This window comes from Cryptomeria japonica, chromosome 7 (assembly GCF_030272615.1).
Source record: "Cryptomeria japonica chromosome 7, Sugi_1.0, whole genome shotgun sequence".
In the NCBI taxonomy this organism is placed as follows: Eukaryota; Viridiplantae; Streptophyta; class Pinopsida; order Cupressales; family Cupressaceae; genus Cryptomeria; species Cryptomeria japonica.
Window position 1 is genome coordinate 621,785,090 of NC_081411.1, and position 19,266 is coordinate 621,804,355.

Below are 19,266 nucleotides of genomic sequence, written 5' to 3' on the forward strand. Positions count from 1 at the left end.
AGAATACCAAATAAAATAAAATAATATTTGCATTATTTACCATCCACTAAAGCTAAAAAAATATGGTCTATATATTTTAATAAGAAAACGTAATGTATAATATATACCAATTTAATCTAAAATTAAAATTATCATACTTAAAAAATTTATAGTTATGTTTTAAGTATTAAAATAATCAAGTTAGAAGGCAAAATGATCATCAATAATTAAAATATATAAAGAGATAAATATAGAAGTTTCAATATTGTAATTTAAAATTAAGTAAACTATTTAATTTAAAAATTAAAAATAAGTGAAACTATAGAGAATATGTCTCATACGACAAATAGTATTTTTATGTTAGACATTTTAAATATATATTAGTAAAGATTTATATGATTTAAAGAAAAAATGATTATTACATTTGATAAACTAACCTGAACATAATAACATTCTTAATATTACATAGATCATTTATATCCATTGTATGGCATCTCTAGAAAAATTTAATATACATAGTACCAAATTTTACAATATTAAAAAAATATTTCATTTTAAATAGTTATCTCAATGAAAATTGAAGTTAAATAATAATTGGCAGTTGAAAATGAGTACATTAGAATTTATTAATGGTTTTACTTAATCATGTACAAAATATACAATATATAGTGCATGATTATGTAAAAATGAAAACATATACATATTGACAATGTTGGATGATAATTTATGGATTAGTGTCATGCTAATCTTATTTAGATCTTTTAACAAGGCTTCCAAGTTGGACAAGAACTCCATCAGGATCCCTTACATAAGCAACAATTTGACCCCATGGTTTCATTTCAGGTGCTTGTACTGGTACTGCCCCTATATCTATAGCTCGATCATACACCTTTTGCACACTTTGTACTCTTGTTGTAACATTTTTATCATCTTCTAATCCCTCACTCTTACAGCCTTCCACTAAAAAGCCAATTGCAACATTTATTGGAGGGATTGATGCATCATGTTCTTGTACACCACCTACATCATATCAATCATTAATTGATTGTAATTAAATAAATAGAAATAGTATTTTCAAGAATATATAATCGTATTCTCATGTTCATGTATAAATACTATTGTCCGTCTCTCTTTAATTTTTTATTCCAAATATTTCACGCAATGGAGAATATTAAGATGGTTTATTTAAATTAACAATGATATATCAACAACAACTGTTACTTTTGATGAACTAAAAGGCATAAAACGTGGAAAAAAGGAAATGAAAAAAAATAATTTTATACTAAGAATTTAATTTTAAAACATAATTTATATGTAAATAACCTTCTTATTTACACAATACCAATTTAATCTAAAATACTATCATCAAGGAAAAAAATATAAAATTTCCTTGATTTTATTATTATTGCATATATAGGTAGTCAAATTATTACAGATATTAGTAAAGAATGTGTTTGATCTTAATATTTGCGGAATTATACTATTGAGAGAAAAAAAGAGCTCTTGCTAAATGTATAACATGAATCATTTAGAAAAAACAAGGCATATTGTGCATATACCTATGATTGTGAACAAATTTGAAAAATGATTGATCTATGTATGAGTTAAGATAATAATCAGTATCAACATTGACATTGAGAATGAAACCTAACAAAATATTTAGTGAATTAAATTTTGATTTGTATTAATAAATGGATGTTAATTTAGTTTACAAAGTATGATGATTTGAATCATATTTTTATTTTGACTAATGCTCAGATACCACATACAAAGAATCAAGTAGGTCTTTAATAGTTTTTTTTAATATCTATATTTAAACAAGTAGCCTTTACAAAGTCAAGATGCTTGCCCTATCCAATATTGATTTATGTTAGTAAATATTTTCAAATTTCAAAATTGTATTATGATTCTATTTATTCTTCGGGCTCTTCTTCAAAACTTAGAATTTGAAACTCACTCTTTGGATGTGTTTGGGAATAATTTTATAATATTTCTTTTATTGATTTTTGGGGAATCCCAAATCCAAAAGGAAATCATAAATGGACAAGGGCTTACTTTTCTTATGTGCCTACACAATCTCCTTTATTATTTATTTTCCTTTACTTAATTTTACTTTGGCTTCAAAAATAAGCTAAATAAAATTAATTAAACGAAAATCAATAATAAAAGAGCCTACACATAAGAAAGTGAGCCCTCAAAAATTCATGCTTTTCCTTTTGGATGTGCGAGGAATGCACCACAAATCAATAAATGAATATTAGAACATTATTCCACACCCAAAGAGTGAGTCTACAATTCCAACTTTTGAAGAAGAGCCCGAGGAAGAAATAGAATTAGAATAATATTCATGCCACCTCAATTTACCCAATGGTAGATGAGCTTACGAGTTTTTTCTGTTGCCCCGAGGGACTAGTCTTTCCTCAACTCACCCCAAAGGGGCCACAAGTTGGGTCCCAGTACACCTTGGGCTACAACCGAAATAAAAAGAATCAGAAACAAGATTAATGTAAATCAATATCAGACTGGACAAGCATCTTGACTTTGTAAAGACTACTCGTTTAAATAAAGATATAAAAAAATTCTATTAAAGACCTAATTGAAACTTTACAGCTATGATTACATTATTGATCATATCCCTTATTTTTTCTAGTTTTATGTTTTAATTTATTTAATTATTTTTTAATAAATATATCGATTCCTATTACTTAGCTTAATTAATTATGCTTTCATCAAATTTCCTAATTCATCTAATTTTATAAAATGATGTTAGGGAATTATTAAAAAATAGAAGAAAAAAAATTCAGAAGAGAAAAATGGGTGCTGGGAAGAAAAGGGGAGATCTTTCCATTCCTTAAGCGTATTTTAGTTTTTTTATAAAAGGATTTTAGGGAATTAAAATTTATAAAAAAAATAGAAAAAAAATGCTTACAAATGCTTACAAATGCTTGAGTGTGCATGCTTGGTTATACATATATTGGGGTAACTAGCTTACAAATGCTTGAGTGGAGGTCCCTTCTCTTTCATGTGTATTGTATATAAGCCCACATATGTGACATGTGTATAATATATGAGTGATCAAATCCTTATTTTGTACCTTTAATTGATTTTTTAATGGAATCTTATGATTTCCATGCCTATGCATGGATGGTATCTTATGATTTCCATGCCTATGCATGAATGGTGTCCCTTTCCCAGTGTAAGCCTTGTAGAAAATTTCAAATGCTTTTTTAGTGGTTTTTTATGCTCTTCTCTTTCATTTGTAATTTGTGTTATATTTTGTAATGCACTTGGCATGTTCATGCATTGAATGCTAAATAGAATCCCTCTTGTATGCTTTCTTGATGAATCCTTGTGTGTGTGGTGGTTTTATGTGCATATCCAACCCTATGTGTGGTTTTGATTGTTTTAGACTACCTAAACAAGTTGCCACATAACTTAGAATATTATTCCTAATGGTTCCACATAATTGAATGGTGGTCAATCATGCGGTTAATCATTTTTAAGGAATCCCATGTGTTCTTGGAGATGTTGGAGAGCTTTCAATTATGTATTCCAACATTTGTTATTGTTATCCTTTGTTGTTTCTAGAAAGGTATTATAAATTAATAATTTTATTTTTTAGTTTTAAATTTTTTGGTATTTTAATGGATAGCTATTTGTCATACAATTGAAGGTGATCAATTATTGAATAATTGATAGACTATAACCAACTTTTAAATTATAATAGTGTATGTTTGTCTTAATTTTATTCATCGTATTTATTAAGTTTTATAGAAATTAATTTTATGGTGTCATTTATTTCCTTTTAATCCAATTTAATCATATTATTAAGGGGGATTCATATTCCCCTTTCTGAGTAAAATTATTTGTAAAATTATTTTAATATTGGTTGGTAGGGGTTCATCATCATCTATAGTTATTTCATATAAATTGACTATTTTATTGCAAGGAAAGGTCTTTAAAAAAAATCCACCTTACCTGGGCTTATATAGATTCGCAAGGTGATTGAAAAACTCATTTTTTAGATAATTTGGGGGCCATGTCTGCCTATGTACTTGTTCTAGACCATTTTTTCAAATGTAACACAAAATGGTAGAGTTATGCCCCTCCTATTTAATTTGAAAATTGACCTTACCTTGTGAATAATGTTGTGCTATTCTAAATGTAGGTTGTCTCTTAGAACCTAAAGTCTAAATTGTAGGCATCTTGATGAAAAATTCTAGTTCAAATTCTAGGTGTTTCTAGATGCACTTGAAACCCTAAAGTCCAAAATACACTACCAAGATTACTATTAATTTTTAATTGTCTTCTTCAAGGAGTTCAAAATATTGTTGTGAATTATATTTTTTATTAGATAAACTTTGAATCCAAAGTCTAAAATTAACTTTCTTTGTTAGACTCTGAATTTCAACCTAGATGCTCATTAGGTAGAATTTATCTCTTCTTTTTTTAGAATTTGTAAATTATTTTCTGTTTCTTAAACTCTAAATTTCATTTTGTATCCCTTGGTGTTTTTAAATATTCAGCACTTGGTTAGTATTCTGTCATCTATAAAAAATACATTTCTTGGGTAAAGTTCAAATCTCAAGGTGAAGTTCTTAGGAGATTTGTGTTTGGACTAGTTTTTGTTACCATGTAGTACTTTTATACTAAATTATAAAGTGTATAGTGCATGATAGACTCTAAATTTTGAGTGGTTCACATTAAGCATTTAATTTTTAATGGAGGAAACATTCTATTTTACATGCTTAGTTTCGCATAGCCAAAATCCTAAGTTTCTTGTGATAGATTAGACACTAAGATCTTAAGCTATTGCTTGTGGGTGGTTCAAATTTTTTATCGTATCTTGCAAGATATAATTATAGTTCAAAGGCTAAATCCCACGACCAATTCTTTAAATCTTTAACTTTGGAATTGATTGCATCTTAAGTTTCTTGGGATAGATTAGACACTGAGATCTTAAGGTATAACTTGTGGGTGGTTCAAATTTTTCACCCTATCTTGAAAGATATAATTATAGTTCAAAGGCTAAATCCCACAATAAATTCTTTAAATCTTCAAATTTTGAATTGATTGCATGAGTCATATTGGTTGAATTTAAAATTTAAATTTATATCTTTCGAGTTAGAGTAAAATTTATGAAATGTTGGAATTCCATCCTGGGGATATGAAGGGGCCCTTTAGATTAATAAATTCTCTCCAAGGTTTTAATTTTGAGTTGTAAAGGAACATGTAGTTTGGACTCTTAAGTTCAAAAAATTTAGAAGTGACTTTAAAGTATGAAATTGTGAAAATATCCCTCTAAATTTTGAACCCATGTATATTTTACTTCATCTTTTTGAATTTGAGTTGTAAAAGGAATGGCTCACTAATAAGCATTTAGGGCATCATCCTTTAGTAAAGGAATTCAAAGCTTCCTCTATATCCCATTGCTTGAATCCATCATGTGGTACTTGAGGTCATGGTGTAGTAAGTCTTTTGAATTGGTAAGCATGTCAATTCTGTTTCTGCATTGTTTCATGCAATCTTGTGCACATATAAGTACAACATGGCAAACCTAGTGTCACATGTGTATGGCCAAAAAAATATATATTATTTATCTATTAATAACTTAAGATAAGTCTTGGGTTACTACATTAACTCCCATTGACTTTCCTCGTCTATCAAAATTATACACTAATATTTTGATATAACTTAAAATCCACCAAGTTTGAACTTGAATTATAGCAGGAAATGTAAATTAAACCAATTTCAAATCTACGCCTTTCTTTATATCACCTAAATTAAACACCTACTTGACTAATCTTATAAATAATGTTTTAGTTTTGATACTTTTTTTCTTTCATTTAAAATCTAGGAGACTCTATAATCTTGAACTCTTTTGATGATCAATAACATATAATTTACTTTCATTAAGGTCAACAATTTTGGGCTACCAATGGATCCTTAAAAATACTTAATATTGACTAATATTGTAATTAAAGTTTTAGTTTTGATAAACACTAGACATTTTTTCTTTTATTTAAAATATAGGAGTCACTATAAATCTTGAACTCTTCTCATAATCAATAACATATAATTTCCTTTCATTAAGGTTAACATTTTTGGGCTTCCAATGGATCCTTAAAAATACTTAATATTTGACAAACCAATCAATAGTGGTCATTCAAGATGTGCCATATGGTTTTGCTACAACTATTCAATTTTATTGTTCAATAAGTTCAACTCTAATCTAAATGTACTAACCTTATATTGAATTGAAATTGTAGATCCATCCAATTTTCAAATCAATTCCTAGGAGATATCATCTCCATAGACAAAAAAAGTAGAGTATACAACAACATGAAGTAAAATCATTCAAAAGAGAACTAGGAGGTATGTATTTTCTATAAAATGAACCTTAAATCGTCTTGTGATACAAAAAATTAAAATAAAACTAACAAGGAATTATGTATACCATGCATAACAAAACATGTAGAGTTTCATCATCACTACTTTATTAAATTGATTCAAAATAAATCAACTTGTCCTTTACAACAATAAATTTGAAGTGAAGTAGAAATTATCATCAAAAAATTAAGTAAAAGAGGGATTATAGATTTTAGAGACAAATTAAGGCCATGTTGCTGCCCTAAATAGGCTAATTAAAAGAAGCCTTTATCATTATAACTTTAGGATAATAATTAGTAATTAAATAAGTTAATTGGTATCTTATTTTTATGAGATGCATGTGTAAGAGGTCAAGCAAATGGTTATGTTGGTGTCACATGCCAATAAATATTCTACATTTATCAAAAGCATGGGCTTGCTTGCGTTGAAGCAATGTGCACCTACATAATTCTAGAAGATAAATTATTATAAAACTAGGAAACTAGGAGGGTCTTGCATCTATCTTAACATTCCTCCTATGCATAAGTGAGTATATTGAAAGTTGAGAAAAGTATTAGATGTTCTATAATAATTTTTAGTGAGAAAATCTCAAAGTTGTACCCTTTAAGCAAGGGTGGCCTATGTCTAAAAAATGTGTATTGTTGTAATCATAATAATAATCTTCAATGTTGTGTATATCATGTGTTATTGTTTAATTTATATATTGTGCATAAACTATGATTTGTGGGTTTATATGTATGCATCTCTATAGCTAGAATCAATGTTGGGGTTTTTTATCCATAATATACTTTGAATCCTTGAATTTCCCCTTCAAAATTGTTCTCTCATCATAGATTTTTAAGTTGATCCATAAATCTTTGTTACTAGTTAGAAAGGTTTAAGTGCATATAAAGAGGTAAGTCTATTTATTAGAATAAAATAATTATTTAAATGACCACCTAATAAGGCATAAGACCGAAAGCGGTAGGCAAGATCTATATTTTATGTGTAAATGAGTAGACCATCATACCTAAACATATTGGTTTAAGTTTTGTTTTTGTTTTTTTGTTTTTTTCGAAATGCAAATAAAGAATGCCTCACTAAAATAAGATAGAGATGTCAATCTATATATAACCTAGTTTTATGAAAGTTTTATGTGAATTAAAAGAGGTGTATAAAAGTAATGTATAAAGTAAACAACTCACATTTTGTTTCATAAATGAAGAGGTGGTCACACCTAAACATATTGGTCGTTTAAAGATTTTTAGTGGAAATGAAATATGATGTTTTGTAAATGAGCAAAAAATCATACATAATTTAAAGAATGTTTATTCTAATGTCTAGTGATTGTGGGGGCTTAAGATAAATATAACCATTAATATAATAGCTTCAACATAGACACTTATCATGGAGGTGATCACACCTAAACATATTGGTCGTTTAAAGATTTTTAGTGGAAATGAAATATGATGTTTTGTAAATGAGAAAACAATCATACCTAATTTAAAGAATTTTTATTCCAATATCTAGTGATTGTGGGGGCTTAAGATAAATATAACTATTAATATAATAGCTTCAACATAGACACTTATCATGCTACTAACTATTCTTGTTAGTCTAGTGTCTACCAAAAATCTTTAGACATTAGACTAACAATTCTTGTTGGACCATTGTCTAACAAGAATCTTTAGAAACTAGACTAACCATTCTTGTTTGACCATTAAAAAAATAAAAATGTTGTTTTCTAAATGAATAGATAGTCATACCTAAACATATTGGTTCTTCTAAGTTTTTTTTCGAAGGAAATGAAAATAAACAATATCTCATTTTAGAATGATAGAGATGTCAATACCTATATAATCTAATTGTATGAAAGATTTATGAGGATTAAAAGATGTGTATAAAAATAATGCTCAAAGTAAACCCCCTACATGTCAATTTATAAATGAAGAGGCAGTCATAACTAAACACATTGGCTGTTCTAAACTTTTTCAAATGAAAATGAAATAAACAATAACCTTCTCATAAAAACAAAGATCACAACATCTATATAATCCAATTATTTCCATCGAGAACTAAAACAAACAATAACCCACTTAAAAAAAACAAAGATTGCACTATATATAGAATCCAATATTTCTATCAACTCTAAACATATGTTTTAGATAAAAACAAAACTCAGCGACCGACTTAAAACGACAAAAATGTCAATATCTATATAATCCAATTATTTCCATCGAAAAGTAAAAGAGTAAAACTCACTGACATGCAATGGTGGCATCCCTCTGATGTAAAGGAGTGAAGGCAATGATGGCAGAACCAGTATCCAGCTCGCCCCATGTCCTCCTCTCATCCACATACTTTGGTTGGAGACCAAAAGCATCCCTATAGAAGCTTAGAGACAATCCAACATCCTTGACAAACACTACTGTATATCCATAACGCACTCCAATGTCTTCAATCCCCCTCACAGATGGTAATTTTTCATCACTCTTATTGGCAGCACATTGTTGACCAATATGCTCACTTCCTATGTTGAAGTTGTAGTCACAATTAACTGATAAACTCTCTATCTTCTCACATGAAGGGAGCTCCGCCATTTTTCTCTGCTCAAAACTTCTTATTACTATTATTTGATGTTTCTCAATCTCTCCACCGCAATAATGTATACAGAGGTTTACTTTGGATAAGTACAAAGATTCGAGTTCGTTCGTGGAATGGTGTTGCATTGCATGACTGCAAGATCATCTTCTTTTGGGCACGTAATGGCTTCTTTGTCTTGAAGATTTTATATATACGTGGCTTACGCATAGTGTTCAAATAAAGCAAGGGAATTGGCAATATAATATGTATGCTAGAGATTTTGTTCATTTATTTACCTTGTATATCTATGTATACAAACACTCGTTTCAGTGTTTTCATGTCTAGGTGTCCTTGGCTAACCAATGGCCAGTCCCAACTAGCTAGGTATGATGATGGCAATCCCCTTGCTCTTAGTTGAAGACCTTGTATAGCTGTAAAGAAATGCAATAAATTTAGTTACTAAGCTTAATATAATTGAACTCATATAGTTGTAAGATATTATTTAATAAAATATAAAAATTTGAAGATTAAAAAGAGTGAATATGTAGTTTGTTTCAATGATCGATAAATAGCTATTCATTGTTTTGATCATAAATTTTGAATTTTAATTGAGAATCATTTAAATTTGGAAAGTTTGAAACATAATAATTAAATTTGAACCAAGTCATTTTAAGAATTTGCGTGAATTTAATTGTGCGTTGCAGAGTTGATCTTTTATTCATGAAAATGGTATTTTTATTCACAAAAAATGTCCTTTGATTGTAAAGATGATGTACACACTTGTGTTGCCCAGATTTTACTCACCTCGGGTGTCTAAACTTATGTCTAAAACACTAAATTGATATTGATGAACACTTTTGGAAATTTTCTGAGTGAGGATCTCCTCCTTACATGTCAAACCCTTAGATCTAAATTAACATTATTTTTAATGAATGAGGAGACACCAAGCAATCATGCAATATGCTTAGGATGTCACTAATGATGGGAATACTAATGTAAGTTGATAATAAAATGAAATTCCAATGTTCAATGTTAATGTTACATGATACTTTTTTTTATGTTATGTGATACTTAGATAGATAGTAGAGCCCAAAAGTGAATTAGGGTTTATCACTCTTATAACACCCTATGTATAACGCACTATAATCACTTGTTTTGATTAAGACTACTATTTAAGCCAAAGCCCTAAGGACCTCATAATGAGGACCCACAAAATATTATTTAAATGTTATGTTTTACATTAGTCATGTTGAAGAGGGGAAAATGGATTAGAAGGTCAAATGATCAAAACATAATGAAATAAACATGAAAATGCCAAAAACATCAAGAGACCATTTTACCTTGCTATTTTACCTTCTCCTTCGGATTGAGCTTGATGAAGTGAAGGCACCCCTTGATGAAGCTCCACTTGATATGCTCCTTGGTTGATTTTGGATGTGGAATGCTCTCCTTTGTGCTCAACAAGGTGGATTGAAGGATTTGATAGGATTGGATTTGAATGATGGTTTAAGGATTCGATAGATTTGAGGGAGGATTAGAATAGGATGAGAGAAGAAATAGGCAGCATGACAATGCATGAGAAGTGGATGATTTGTGAGGATAATAAGCTCCAATTTATAAATTGGAGGAGGCCAATGGAGGGCCACAATTGATTTGATTATGAATGGTTGAGATTGATTTTAGATAGAAGGCATGGATCAAGGGTGCCTTGGGAAAATAAACAGGAATATAAAATTCCTTTGGAAAAAGGGGGGAGAAATTTGAATTTCAAACTTGAGGAATTAAAAATTCCAAAATAAGGATGCATTGAGAGATTCAAAGAAATTTGAATTTCTTTGAGAGACTCAATGTTGATGTGACATGAGTGGGAATTAAAAATAGGAGAATAATGACAAGCATGATTATGAGAGATTCTAGAAGGATTAATTAGGATAAGTGGGATTAGGAAAAGTGATTTGTAGGAATCACATGACTAGGTTAATTAATTAGAATTAATTAACTGAGTGGGTTTAAAGGAAGTAATTATTGGAGGGGACCTTTTAGAAGAATAAGGGAATAATTAATTTATTTGATAAATTAATTATTGGACAATAGTGGCTGGATTAATTAAATTAGATTTAATTGATTCTGAGAGGAATAAGGATAACACAATTAAATTAATTAATTATGTTGATAGGCTTAAATTAATTAAATATTAATTTTAGGTGTCTACACATGTTTTGTAAACTGCTAAAATATAATAAAAAAATTACTTGTGTTATCTATGTGTATCTTTCAACAATAGATGTTGAATGATTTCCAATGTCTTGGGCCAAAACAATAATACAAATCAATCGCGATGGATTCTTCCACAATGTCTCTCCCGCTTGGTGTGTTTTCAAAAACTCTCGTTGCTACTGCAAGCTTGCGTGGCTAGGACGGTCCCTCTGCCTCACAGGTAGTGGGTGGATCTGATGTAACAATGGATGCTCATGCCCCTTCTTCTACAACTATGGTGCACAAGACTCCTCTCCCTAGTACAATTGTTTCTCATAAGGGTATTTTTCCTTTTGTGGCTATGGATGCTAGGGTGCCCCCTCCAAAAAATTTGTCTTATGTTGGTGGGCGTAGCTTTGCTCTTGTTGTCAATTATGTTGTTTCTTGTCCTCTTTCTTGTGCCAAGACCTCCCTTATTGTGGTTTGTGGCCAAGATGTGGTGGATAATGTGGATTTTTACCAGCATTGTGCGTTGGTGTGTAGATTTGCTCTAGCCTTTGGCCCTCTCTCACAGATTTTCATCAATGGGTGGTGGATTATAGGAAGCCCTTGGTTGTAGGTATCATAGTGTTGTTCCCTTGTGTCAAGGGTTTTTTTTTGCTACTTTTGTTTCTTCTGATGGTCAAGACTTGGTGTTGAGCAAGCTATGGGTTTGGGATGTTCACTCCCTCTTGGTTAAACCTTTCAAACATTCTCCTTTAACCCTCTTACTAAACCACACAATGTGTGTCTAGTGTGGGTTCGTCTCTCCAATATTCCCCTTCATTTTTGGGAGCTCTTGTTTTGAGGCCATTGGTAACTCTACCAACTGCTTCTTGAAGGTTGATGAGACCACCTCCTCCATGGGTCTTTATGCTTTTGCACGCTTCTTGCTCGATATCGACATCTTCATACCCCTTCCTAGAGATATGGTTCTCATGGTTGCAGATAGGCCACGGACTCAGTTACTAGATTATGAGGGCCTCCTCTTTCAATGTCATTGTTGCTTCTCTATTGGTCACTTGGCCATGGATTATTCTCTCACATCATAAGGGTGTTGCCTCTTGGTGGAATGATGCTCATGATAATCACCTGATTGTCTAGGCTTTTGATTCTTCTTCTGATAACTCTTCACAGGTTGTTGATGGTTCCTCCCAAGAGGATTTTTTGCCTCATTCTACTAATTTGGCCTCTCATAGCCCATGGATCAATCTCAGCTTCTTATCGTTGACGTGGGCCCCTCTGACCCCATGGACCCTTCTCTATTTGTTTCTCATTTTCATGGCTAACATTTTTCCTTGTCAATATTCTGCTCCTTGTGCTGACAAACTCACTATGGGGATTCCCCCTCCTGATCTCCCTTGTGATGGAATTCCAAACAATACTATTGCTTGGATTGTGGTTCATCAATAAAGAAGAGATCATCCTTCCTCCTCCCCAACTCTTCCTCGAGTTGTGGATGTTTCTCCCCACTCTTTATGTGGGTACTAGTTGTTATGGTAGTGCATTGTAAGTGATCTATTTGGGCCCTTGTTGTCAATAGCATGTTCTTGACCAATTATTTATGGCCTTTTGATGTGTCTTTGTACATGGTCATAATAAAAAACATTTCCAAAGTTAATGGAAAAATTTTATAGACTATTAAAGACAAAGTTTGGCTACTGGGCATGTGGATGTGTTTTAATATTTCAAAGAGAGCTAGTAATGAGAAAGCTTGACTTTTTGACATATCCTCCCATTGATGAAACTACAATATTATGCAACCATCAAGAGAGTAGGTTGGCTATGAATAATGACAATATGTCCTAAGATTTATTTACAGAGAAATTTCAAAAATATTATTTAATGGATGCATAGTACAATACTTAGATGAATGTATTGTATTCCTTAAAGAAGCAACACATGATGCTAGAATTAAATTCTATATTTTGAATAATATAAATTACATTAATGACGAATTGAATAAAGAAAATAGATATATTAATTTGATATCTTAAGAGATCAAGATGAAAGTGTGAATCTTAGAGCAACAACATTATTTGATGCAACATGTTAGGAACAAGAAACTAAAGAAGTCACCAAGAAATCCTATTTTTAAAGAAAACAAAAGGAATGACTAGAGTCATCCCAATGAGTAAAAGAAAGATAGTTTGCATAACAAAAAAATTAAAGATATGGGTTATGCTAAGTTGGACAAAGAAGAATCTATGAATTCATGTGAAGAATTGATATATTTTAACAAAGAGATTAGTAAATATTAAAAGGGAGTTCTAAAAATAAAACCAATCAAATAAAGTTTCAATACCACATTCCAAATGGAAAATGTAATGAGCCTGAATGGCAACATGAAAAATTCATCAATATCCTATTTAAATTGTGGAGGACCTCATTTTACCAAATTATATCATCCTTGGAAGCATGTAATCTAGGAGTAGAAGAAGATCATTAAAGAGGATGTATAGTTGAATCATGAAATTAATGTAGTTGTGGAGTAATACTCAACTAAAAATAAATCCATGGTAGTTGAAGCTCCAATTATGGTCAAAATTGAATCTATAATTTTTAAATTCATCACAATGAATCAAAAGTTTTATTTTTCCATCTTGTGCTAAGAAATATAGTATAACTATTTTTTAACCCCTAAATTAGGAATGGTGGAAATGACATATATTCATAGGAAATTATTTCTCAACCAATTTAAGAATTGTGCCCTTAAGAAGAGAGCCTTAAAAACCTAGATTATTCTCCTTGTCACCTTGGTAGGTCCTTATTTTTTAATAGTTGGACTACATTGGTTAGAAGAACATGAGGCCAATATATATATTGTGGAAAGGTAGTAAAATGTTTAAATGAATAGGGAGTTATCATGGAACTTCACAGGGTGTATCGGCCAATGTCATTACAAATTGTGTCTACAACTAAGGTAAGGAAGTGTTGATGTGATTTTTAGTCACATACAAATAGATATAATTCTACAACAAAATCCTCCCTCTCTTGAAATATGCATACTCTAAGATAGAAATTAGAAGCCCAAGGCTTTGATTGTCAATTCTTGACACACTAGGTTCACTCAAGGTTCATTACAGACTATAATAACAAAGGGACATACCCACAATATTTTACATACTAGAGCCTTAAATGATACAATCTCACTATTCATGGGATCTATCATTTATTTGCTAAGATCAATAGTTATTTTGACAAATTTTCAAAAATCAGGATAGCTTTGATTAATTCTTTTTAAACTATCTATATATTTTAAAGAATTATTAAGTGTATAGATCTATTGTTGAACCCAAGGCAAAACTAAGAGTGGGGGTGAAGCAGTCCGAAACTTCAAAATAGATTAATTATAAACAACATTCAACCATACAAAATGCTACTGAAAAACTTACTAATCACCAACACATGAACACAAAAATTTACATGAAAAACACAAACTAGGAAAAACCATGGTGAGAATCTAACTTACAATATGAATAACAATGATTACAAATTTTTGGGCTCAATGTCATGAAGAAACAACACCTAATGGACTTGCAAAACTGAGCACAACCTTAGGCAAGATACAAGATAAGGACTTGCTCAACTAAGGCTCGTTTCTTCAGGGTAAGATACAAAAAATGTTGCTAGAAGACTCAATGTCATTCAACAACAACAGAAATAGTAGAACTGATATGAGAAGGATCTCAAGAACATGAAATTGTCCTTCAACAACATAATCAAGCAACCAATATCATGGCAAACATCTCTAAACATTGTCTCTATCTCTGCACACTGACTTCTTGAATATTTCACCTTCAAATCTCTTCACAATCTAACTTTCACACATTCACAAACTCAAATTTTCTTGCATATCATTTTCATACACTTCTCATCGATTCACACACATTCCACACATTCTACTCATTCCACTCGTGCTCCCATGAGTACCCCACCGAAGAAATGAATAGAGATCTAAATTAGAATATTATTTGCTAGAATATCTCACAACTACACATAGATAATGCAAATCTTTAGAGGAGACTTATTACACAAAGAAATTATTCAAATGCATCCAAATATTAGTGCAATAATTTGGTATTTCAAAGAAAATGATAAATGTATAGTCATGTATGATTTTTAATCTATAAATGACCTACAAGTGCTCTCAAAATTCACTATTTTACACGAGAATATATAAAAGTAATCACACTGAATGTGAGAAAAAATCATAAAGTAGACTAAATATTGATAATTCTTCAATATTTTTACAACAATTATCAACAATTTATCATTCCCCTTAAAAAGAATAAATTTAGCCCTTTTATCAACGAAGCTAAATGTTACATTAATTGGCAGTCCAAGACTCATCAACACAATTGATAGTAGCAACTCAAAATGGCATGAGAATTATATTCTGTCATGATCAATATCTTCCAATTGGCATTTGAGAATATCCTATTATAGATTTGCACCTTTGCACTTGTATGACAAGTGGAAAAATATTTTGTACTAGATTCTTTGCATACATCTCAGAAATCATGGTGTCGTGGAAGTGAAAAGAAACTAGATCTAAAATCTCACAAAATTGTAGATATGTGAAATTGGCAAATTTTGGTAGCAAACCCTCAAATGAATTCACTACCAAAGCCTAGTGGCAATTGAAGTTTTAAAAAACTAAGTAATAATCATGATCTACCCAATCTAATTATCATCTTCATTTGTTAATTTTTGTCCCAAGGCTTCATGTTTCCTTCTATACTCACTAATAGCTATCAACATCTTATTGATCCCTTGTATCCTTAAGTCTTGCAACATGTTTGGACATGTATATTTATATTTCTCATCTATCTTTGTTCATTTCATTATGTATGTTTTTTTCTCCTTGGTTTTCCTATTGTAGTATTTTATCAATAGCTTTCCTCTCACCACCTTTCTAGCACCTCTTCATTCATGTTATGGATAGGATCTAATGCTTTGGAAAAATCTTCTTTAAATTTACCCACAATATAGCCATCATCCTCTAGATTGCTCATATCATTGCCTTGGCCAATTAACCCATCAATAATAGTTGCAACTTTAGCCATAAGGTCTTCTACCATTTGATGAAGAGCATCCATCTAATCTCAATATACTCTAAGCATGTCCTCAAGTTTTAATTGTTGGATCCATGTCCTAAGTTTTGGGGTGGTCTCTTTTGTAGCTATCTTCTTTGTTAATAGAACTTCATCATCCAACTTCCCTTAGCCTTATCAACTTTATATCATTTTGTGATAGCCAATCCTCATAATTCTTCTTGAATTTCTTTGCTCTTTTATCCTAGTTTGATGCCTCCTTGTACCTACCAACAACAATCTAGATTATTCTTCTCCCAGAGAAATCAATTCCGTTATCCAATTTTATGGCATGCCTGCCTCGTGTCACATTTTTCCAAAGATGATATTTCATCTTAGGATAGAAATAGTGCCCATTAGAAGTCAACTAATCGATTGCTTGGCTTGACCTAACTAATTGCTTGATATAGATTTTTAGTTCAATCACAAGAGCTTCCAGTTCTTGCTTCTTCTTTTTGACTTTCTCTATTCTCGCCACCATGACATCTACATTGGCCTAAAGCTCAAAGATCTTGTGTTCTCTTGTTGAATGACCAAGATAATTCATGGGAGTCATGTCAACAATGTACGTTTGCACTCATGTCTTAGCCACTTGAACAATCCTTAATCGTGTAGCATATCTTCTTATTGATGATATGATTCTTTCTTTCTTTCTTGGTCATGGAGTTTCAATTTTCTTCATGATGTTAGTTTAGCCCACAATAATAACTCCCACCTTTTGGCCAAATTAGGATGGTTAAATTAGCATTTTTTCACCAAATCGTTTCTTTTTAACACATATAGAAGCTAAACAATTGAGGATTCAAAGATGATGCATGTAGACACCTAAAACTTGCACAACTAGTTAAATGAATTCTATTCATTTTATCATCATTTATTCACCTATTAATTAGACTAAGGTTTAATTAATATCTCTATTCTTCCAATCAGCCTATTAATCAAATTAAAGATTTGATTAAAATCATTTTCTTCTAGCCTAATCTATTAGTTAAACTAAGGTTTAATTAAATACCCTTTAGCCATTTAATTGAATAAATCTTATTTATTTAATTAAAATCCCCTTTTCCTTTTAATTGAATTTACATTTGATTAAAATCTCTTTGCATTTAATAAATCATTATTTCTTTGTGAATAGTCCCCCCACTTGCAAAATCCTACAAATGCAAGTTGCACCCCTTTTGGCTAAAATAAATCTTTTATTTTATCTAAAATTGCCTATTTCCCTCCACTTGCATTCTCCTACATTTTCCATTAGCATGTTAATATTCTTCTAGAACCCCTCTAATCCCTCAAGAACTAGCCTAATTCCTCTAATCATGTCACGTCCCAAAATTTGGGGCGTCACTTCTCCAAATTTGGGAAAAAGTCTTCAAAATGTGTTGAAGACTTTACCTTCTTCAACAAGTTAACTTGTTGAGTCTTCCAAACTTGTAAGGCTCTTACAAAATCCTTGAAGGTTATCTAACTTTCAACAAGTTAACCTTCAAAGTCTTCAAAGGCATTTAATGCCTCTTACAAAGACATCACCCTAGCCCATGATGGTTGTCCCTTTGGCCATCCTTCAACTTTGCACAAGAGTTTACCTCTTGGACAATAGCATGCTCCCTTGGATAATAGCATTATCCAATGATGTCATCTCTTGAGGTTATCCCTAATGCTTAGTTAGCATCTAATTCTTGCTTAGGATCCTCTCAATCCATCTCAAGGTGGCATTTGTTAACTTGGGATTGGATTGAATCCCCCTCATGGATTGATAATTTTCAATCCTAACCCTTGTTAAGATTGTTCAATCTTGGTCATCCATTTCTCTATTTTCTCTATAAATAGAGCCCATTTCTTCAATCTTAGGATCCATCATCTTGTGCATCAAACTTATAGTCATTTTGCAGGTTATCAAGGAGCTCAATTTGTCATCTTCAAGCACTTAGATCATCTTAGTTGCATGCTAGTTTAGCTTTCATCATGTTGATAGTATCATGCTAATCCCATTTTCATGCTAGCTTAATGCATAGTCATTGTATATCAATTTTATAGCAATCTTTATGTTAGTTTAATTAGCACACCTAAGTTTCCAATTTGGAATCAATCTTAGTCTCATATCTTGTATTCCATCTTGCATTTCATCTTTTCATATCATTTGATCATCTAGCTAGGATCTTAGTTGCATTCATTTTGATCTTGGCATATCCTTCAATCTCGTTCTTTAGGTTGACATCTAAAAGATCAAGTGCTCTTCCAAGTGAGAGCCACCTTAAATCTTGAAGATCCTTGGAGATAGAGGAACATGAGATGTGCTTGGGGTTCTTAATTTTGAAGCTAACTTAGTTTAGTTTCTATTTTGATTCCTAACTCTAACATAATGTTTCATGTGTGTGTTTGATGTTGCTTGACTCTCTCTTGCAGATTCCCCACTTTTCAGCACACAATGCAAACTACTAATTTGTGAGATTTGGTGTGTAGATTCTAAGTATATTTATTTTAAGAAAATTAGAAATAAATTGTGAAATATTATTATATAACTTTTAATAACTTTTTTAATAGTAAACAACATTTGTAAAAGTGACATTTATGTCATAATGCATAACAATTTTTATGGAAAGGATTAAATTCTAATTTTTAAAATATCGATGTGTCAAACCAATATCTAATGCATGGATATTTTTTCATAATTTTTTGTTGCATATATGTTTTATCTATTTTTTCAAGTCAAAGTAATTATAATCTGGATAGAGGTTTGTGTCATATCATATAATTGTTTTCGTATGGTTTTGAATTAACTTTTTTTTTGTTGAAGTGAAGACATAAATACCTAAGGAATAGATATTTTTTAGAAATCTTTTTTTTGGCATGTGTGAAATCACTTTAATGTTCAATGAAAATCCTACATTCACAAGAAATAAATAAAAAATATACATAATAATAACTCAAAATTATAATTTTGGAAAGCTTATAATAAGGGCTACATAATTTTAAAGCATAACCTCTAAATGAATTCATTTGCACC

The 19,266-nt window shown here is 30.8% G+C and overlaps 1 protein-coding gene across 1 annotated transcript; it reads right to left on the minus strand.

Annotated features, from left to right (window-relative positions):
* Window positions 1-598: 598 nt before the first annotated feature.
* LOC131069219 (uncharacterized) lies at window positions 599-9,018 on the minus strand. Its single transcript, XM_058004580.2, has 2 exons — window positions 8,615-9,018; window positions 599-999 (listed from the first exon to the last, which is right to left on the minus strand). Exons 1-2 carry the CDS (start codon window positions 8,946-8,948, stop codon window positions 728-730), a joined length of 606 nt encoding a protein of 201 aa, XP_057860563.2. The 5' UTR covers window positions 8,949-9,018; the 3' UTR covers window positions 599-727.
* Window positions 9,019-19,266: the final 10,248 nt, after the last annotated feature.

Excerpts from the sequence above, each read along its gene's own strand:
- LOC131069219 (XM_058004580.2), bottom strand. The coding sequence starts at position 8,948 with ATGGCGGAGCTCCCTTCATGTGAGAAGATAGAGAGTTTATCAGTTAAT. Across the intron at positions 1,000-8,614 it reads GAGGGATGCCACCATTGCAT|GTGGTGTACAAGAACATGAT; the intron begins GTCAGTGAGTTT and ends GATATGATGTAG.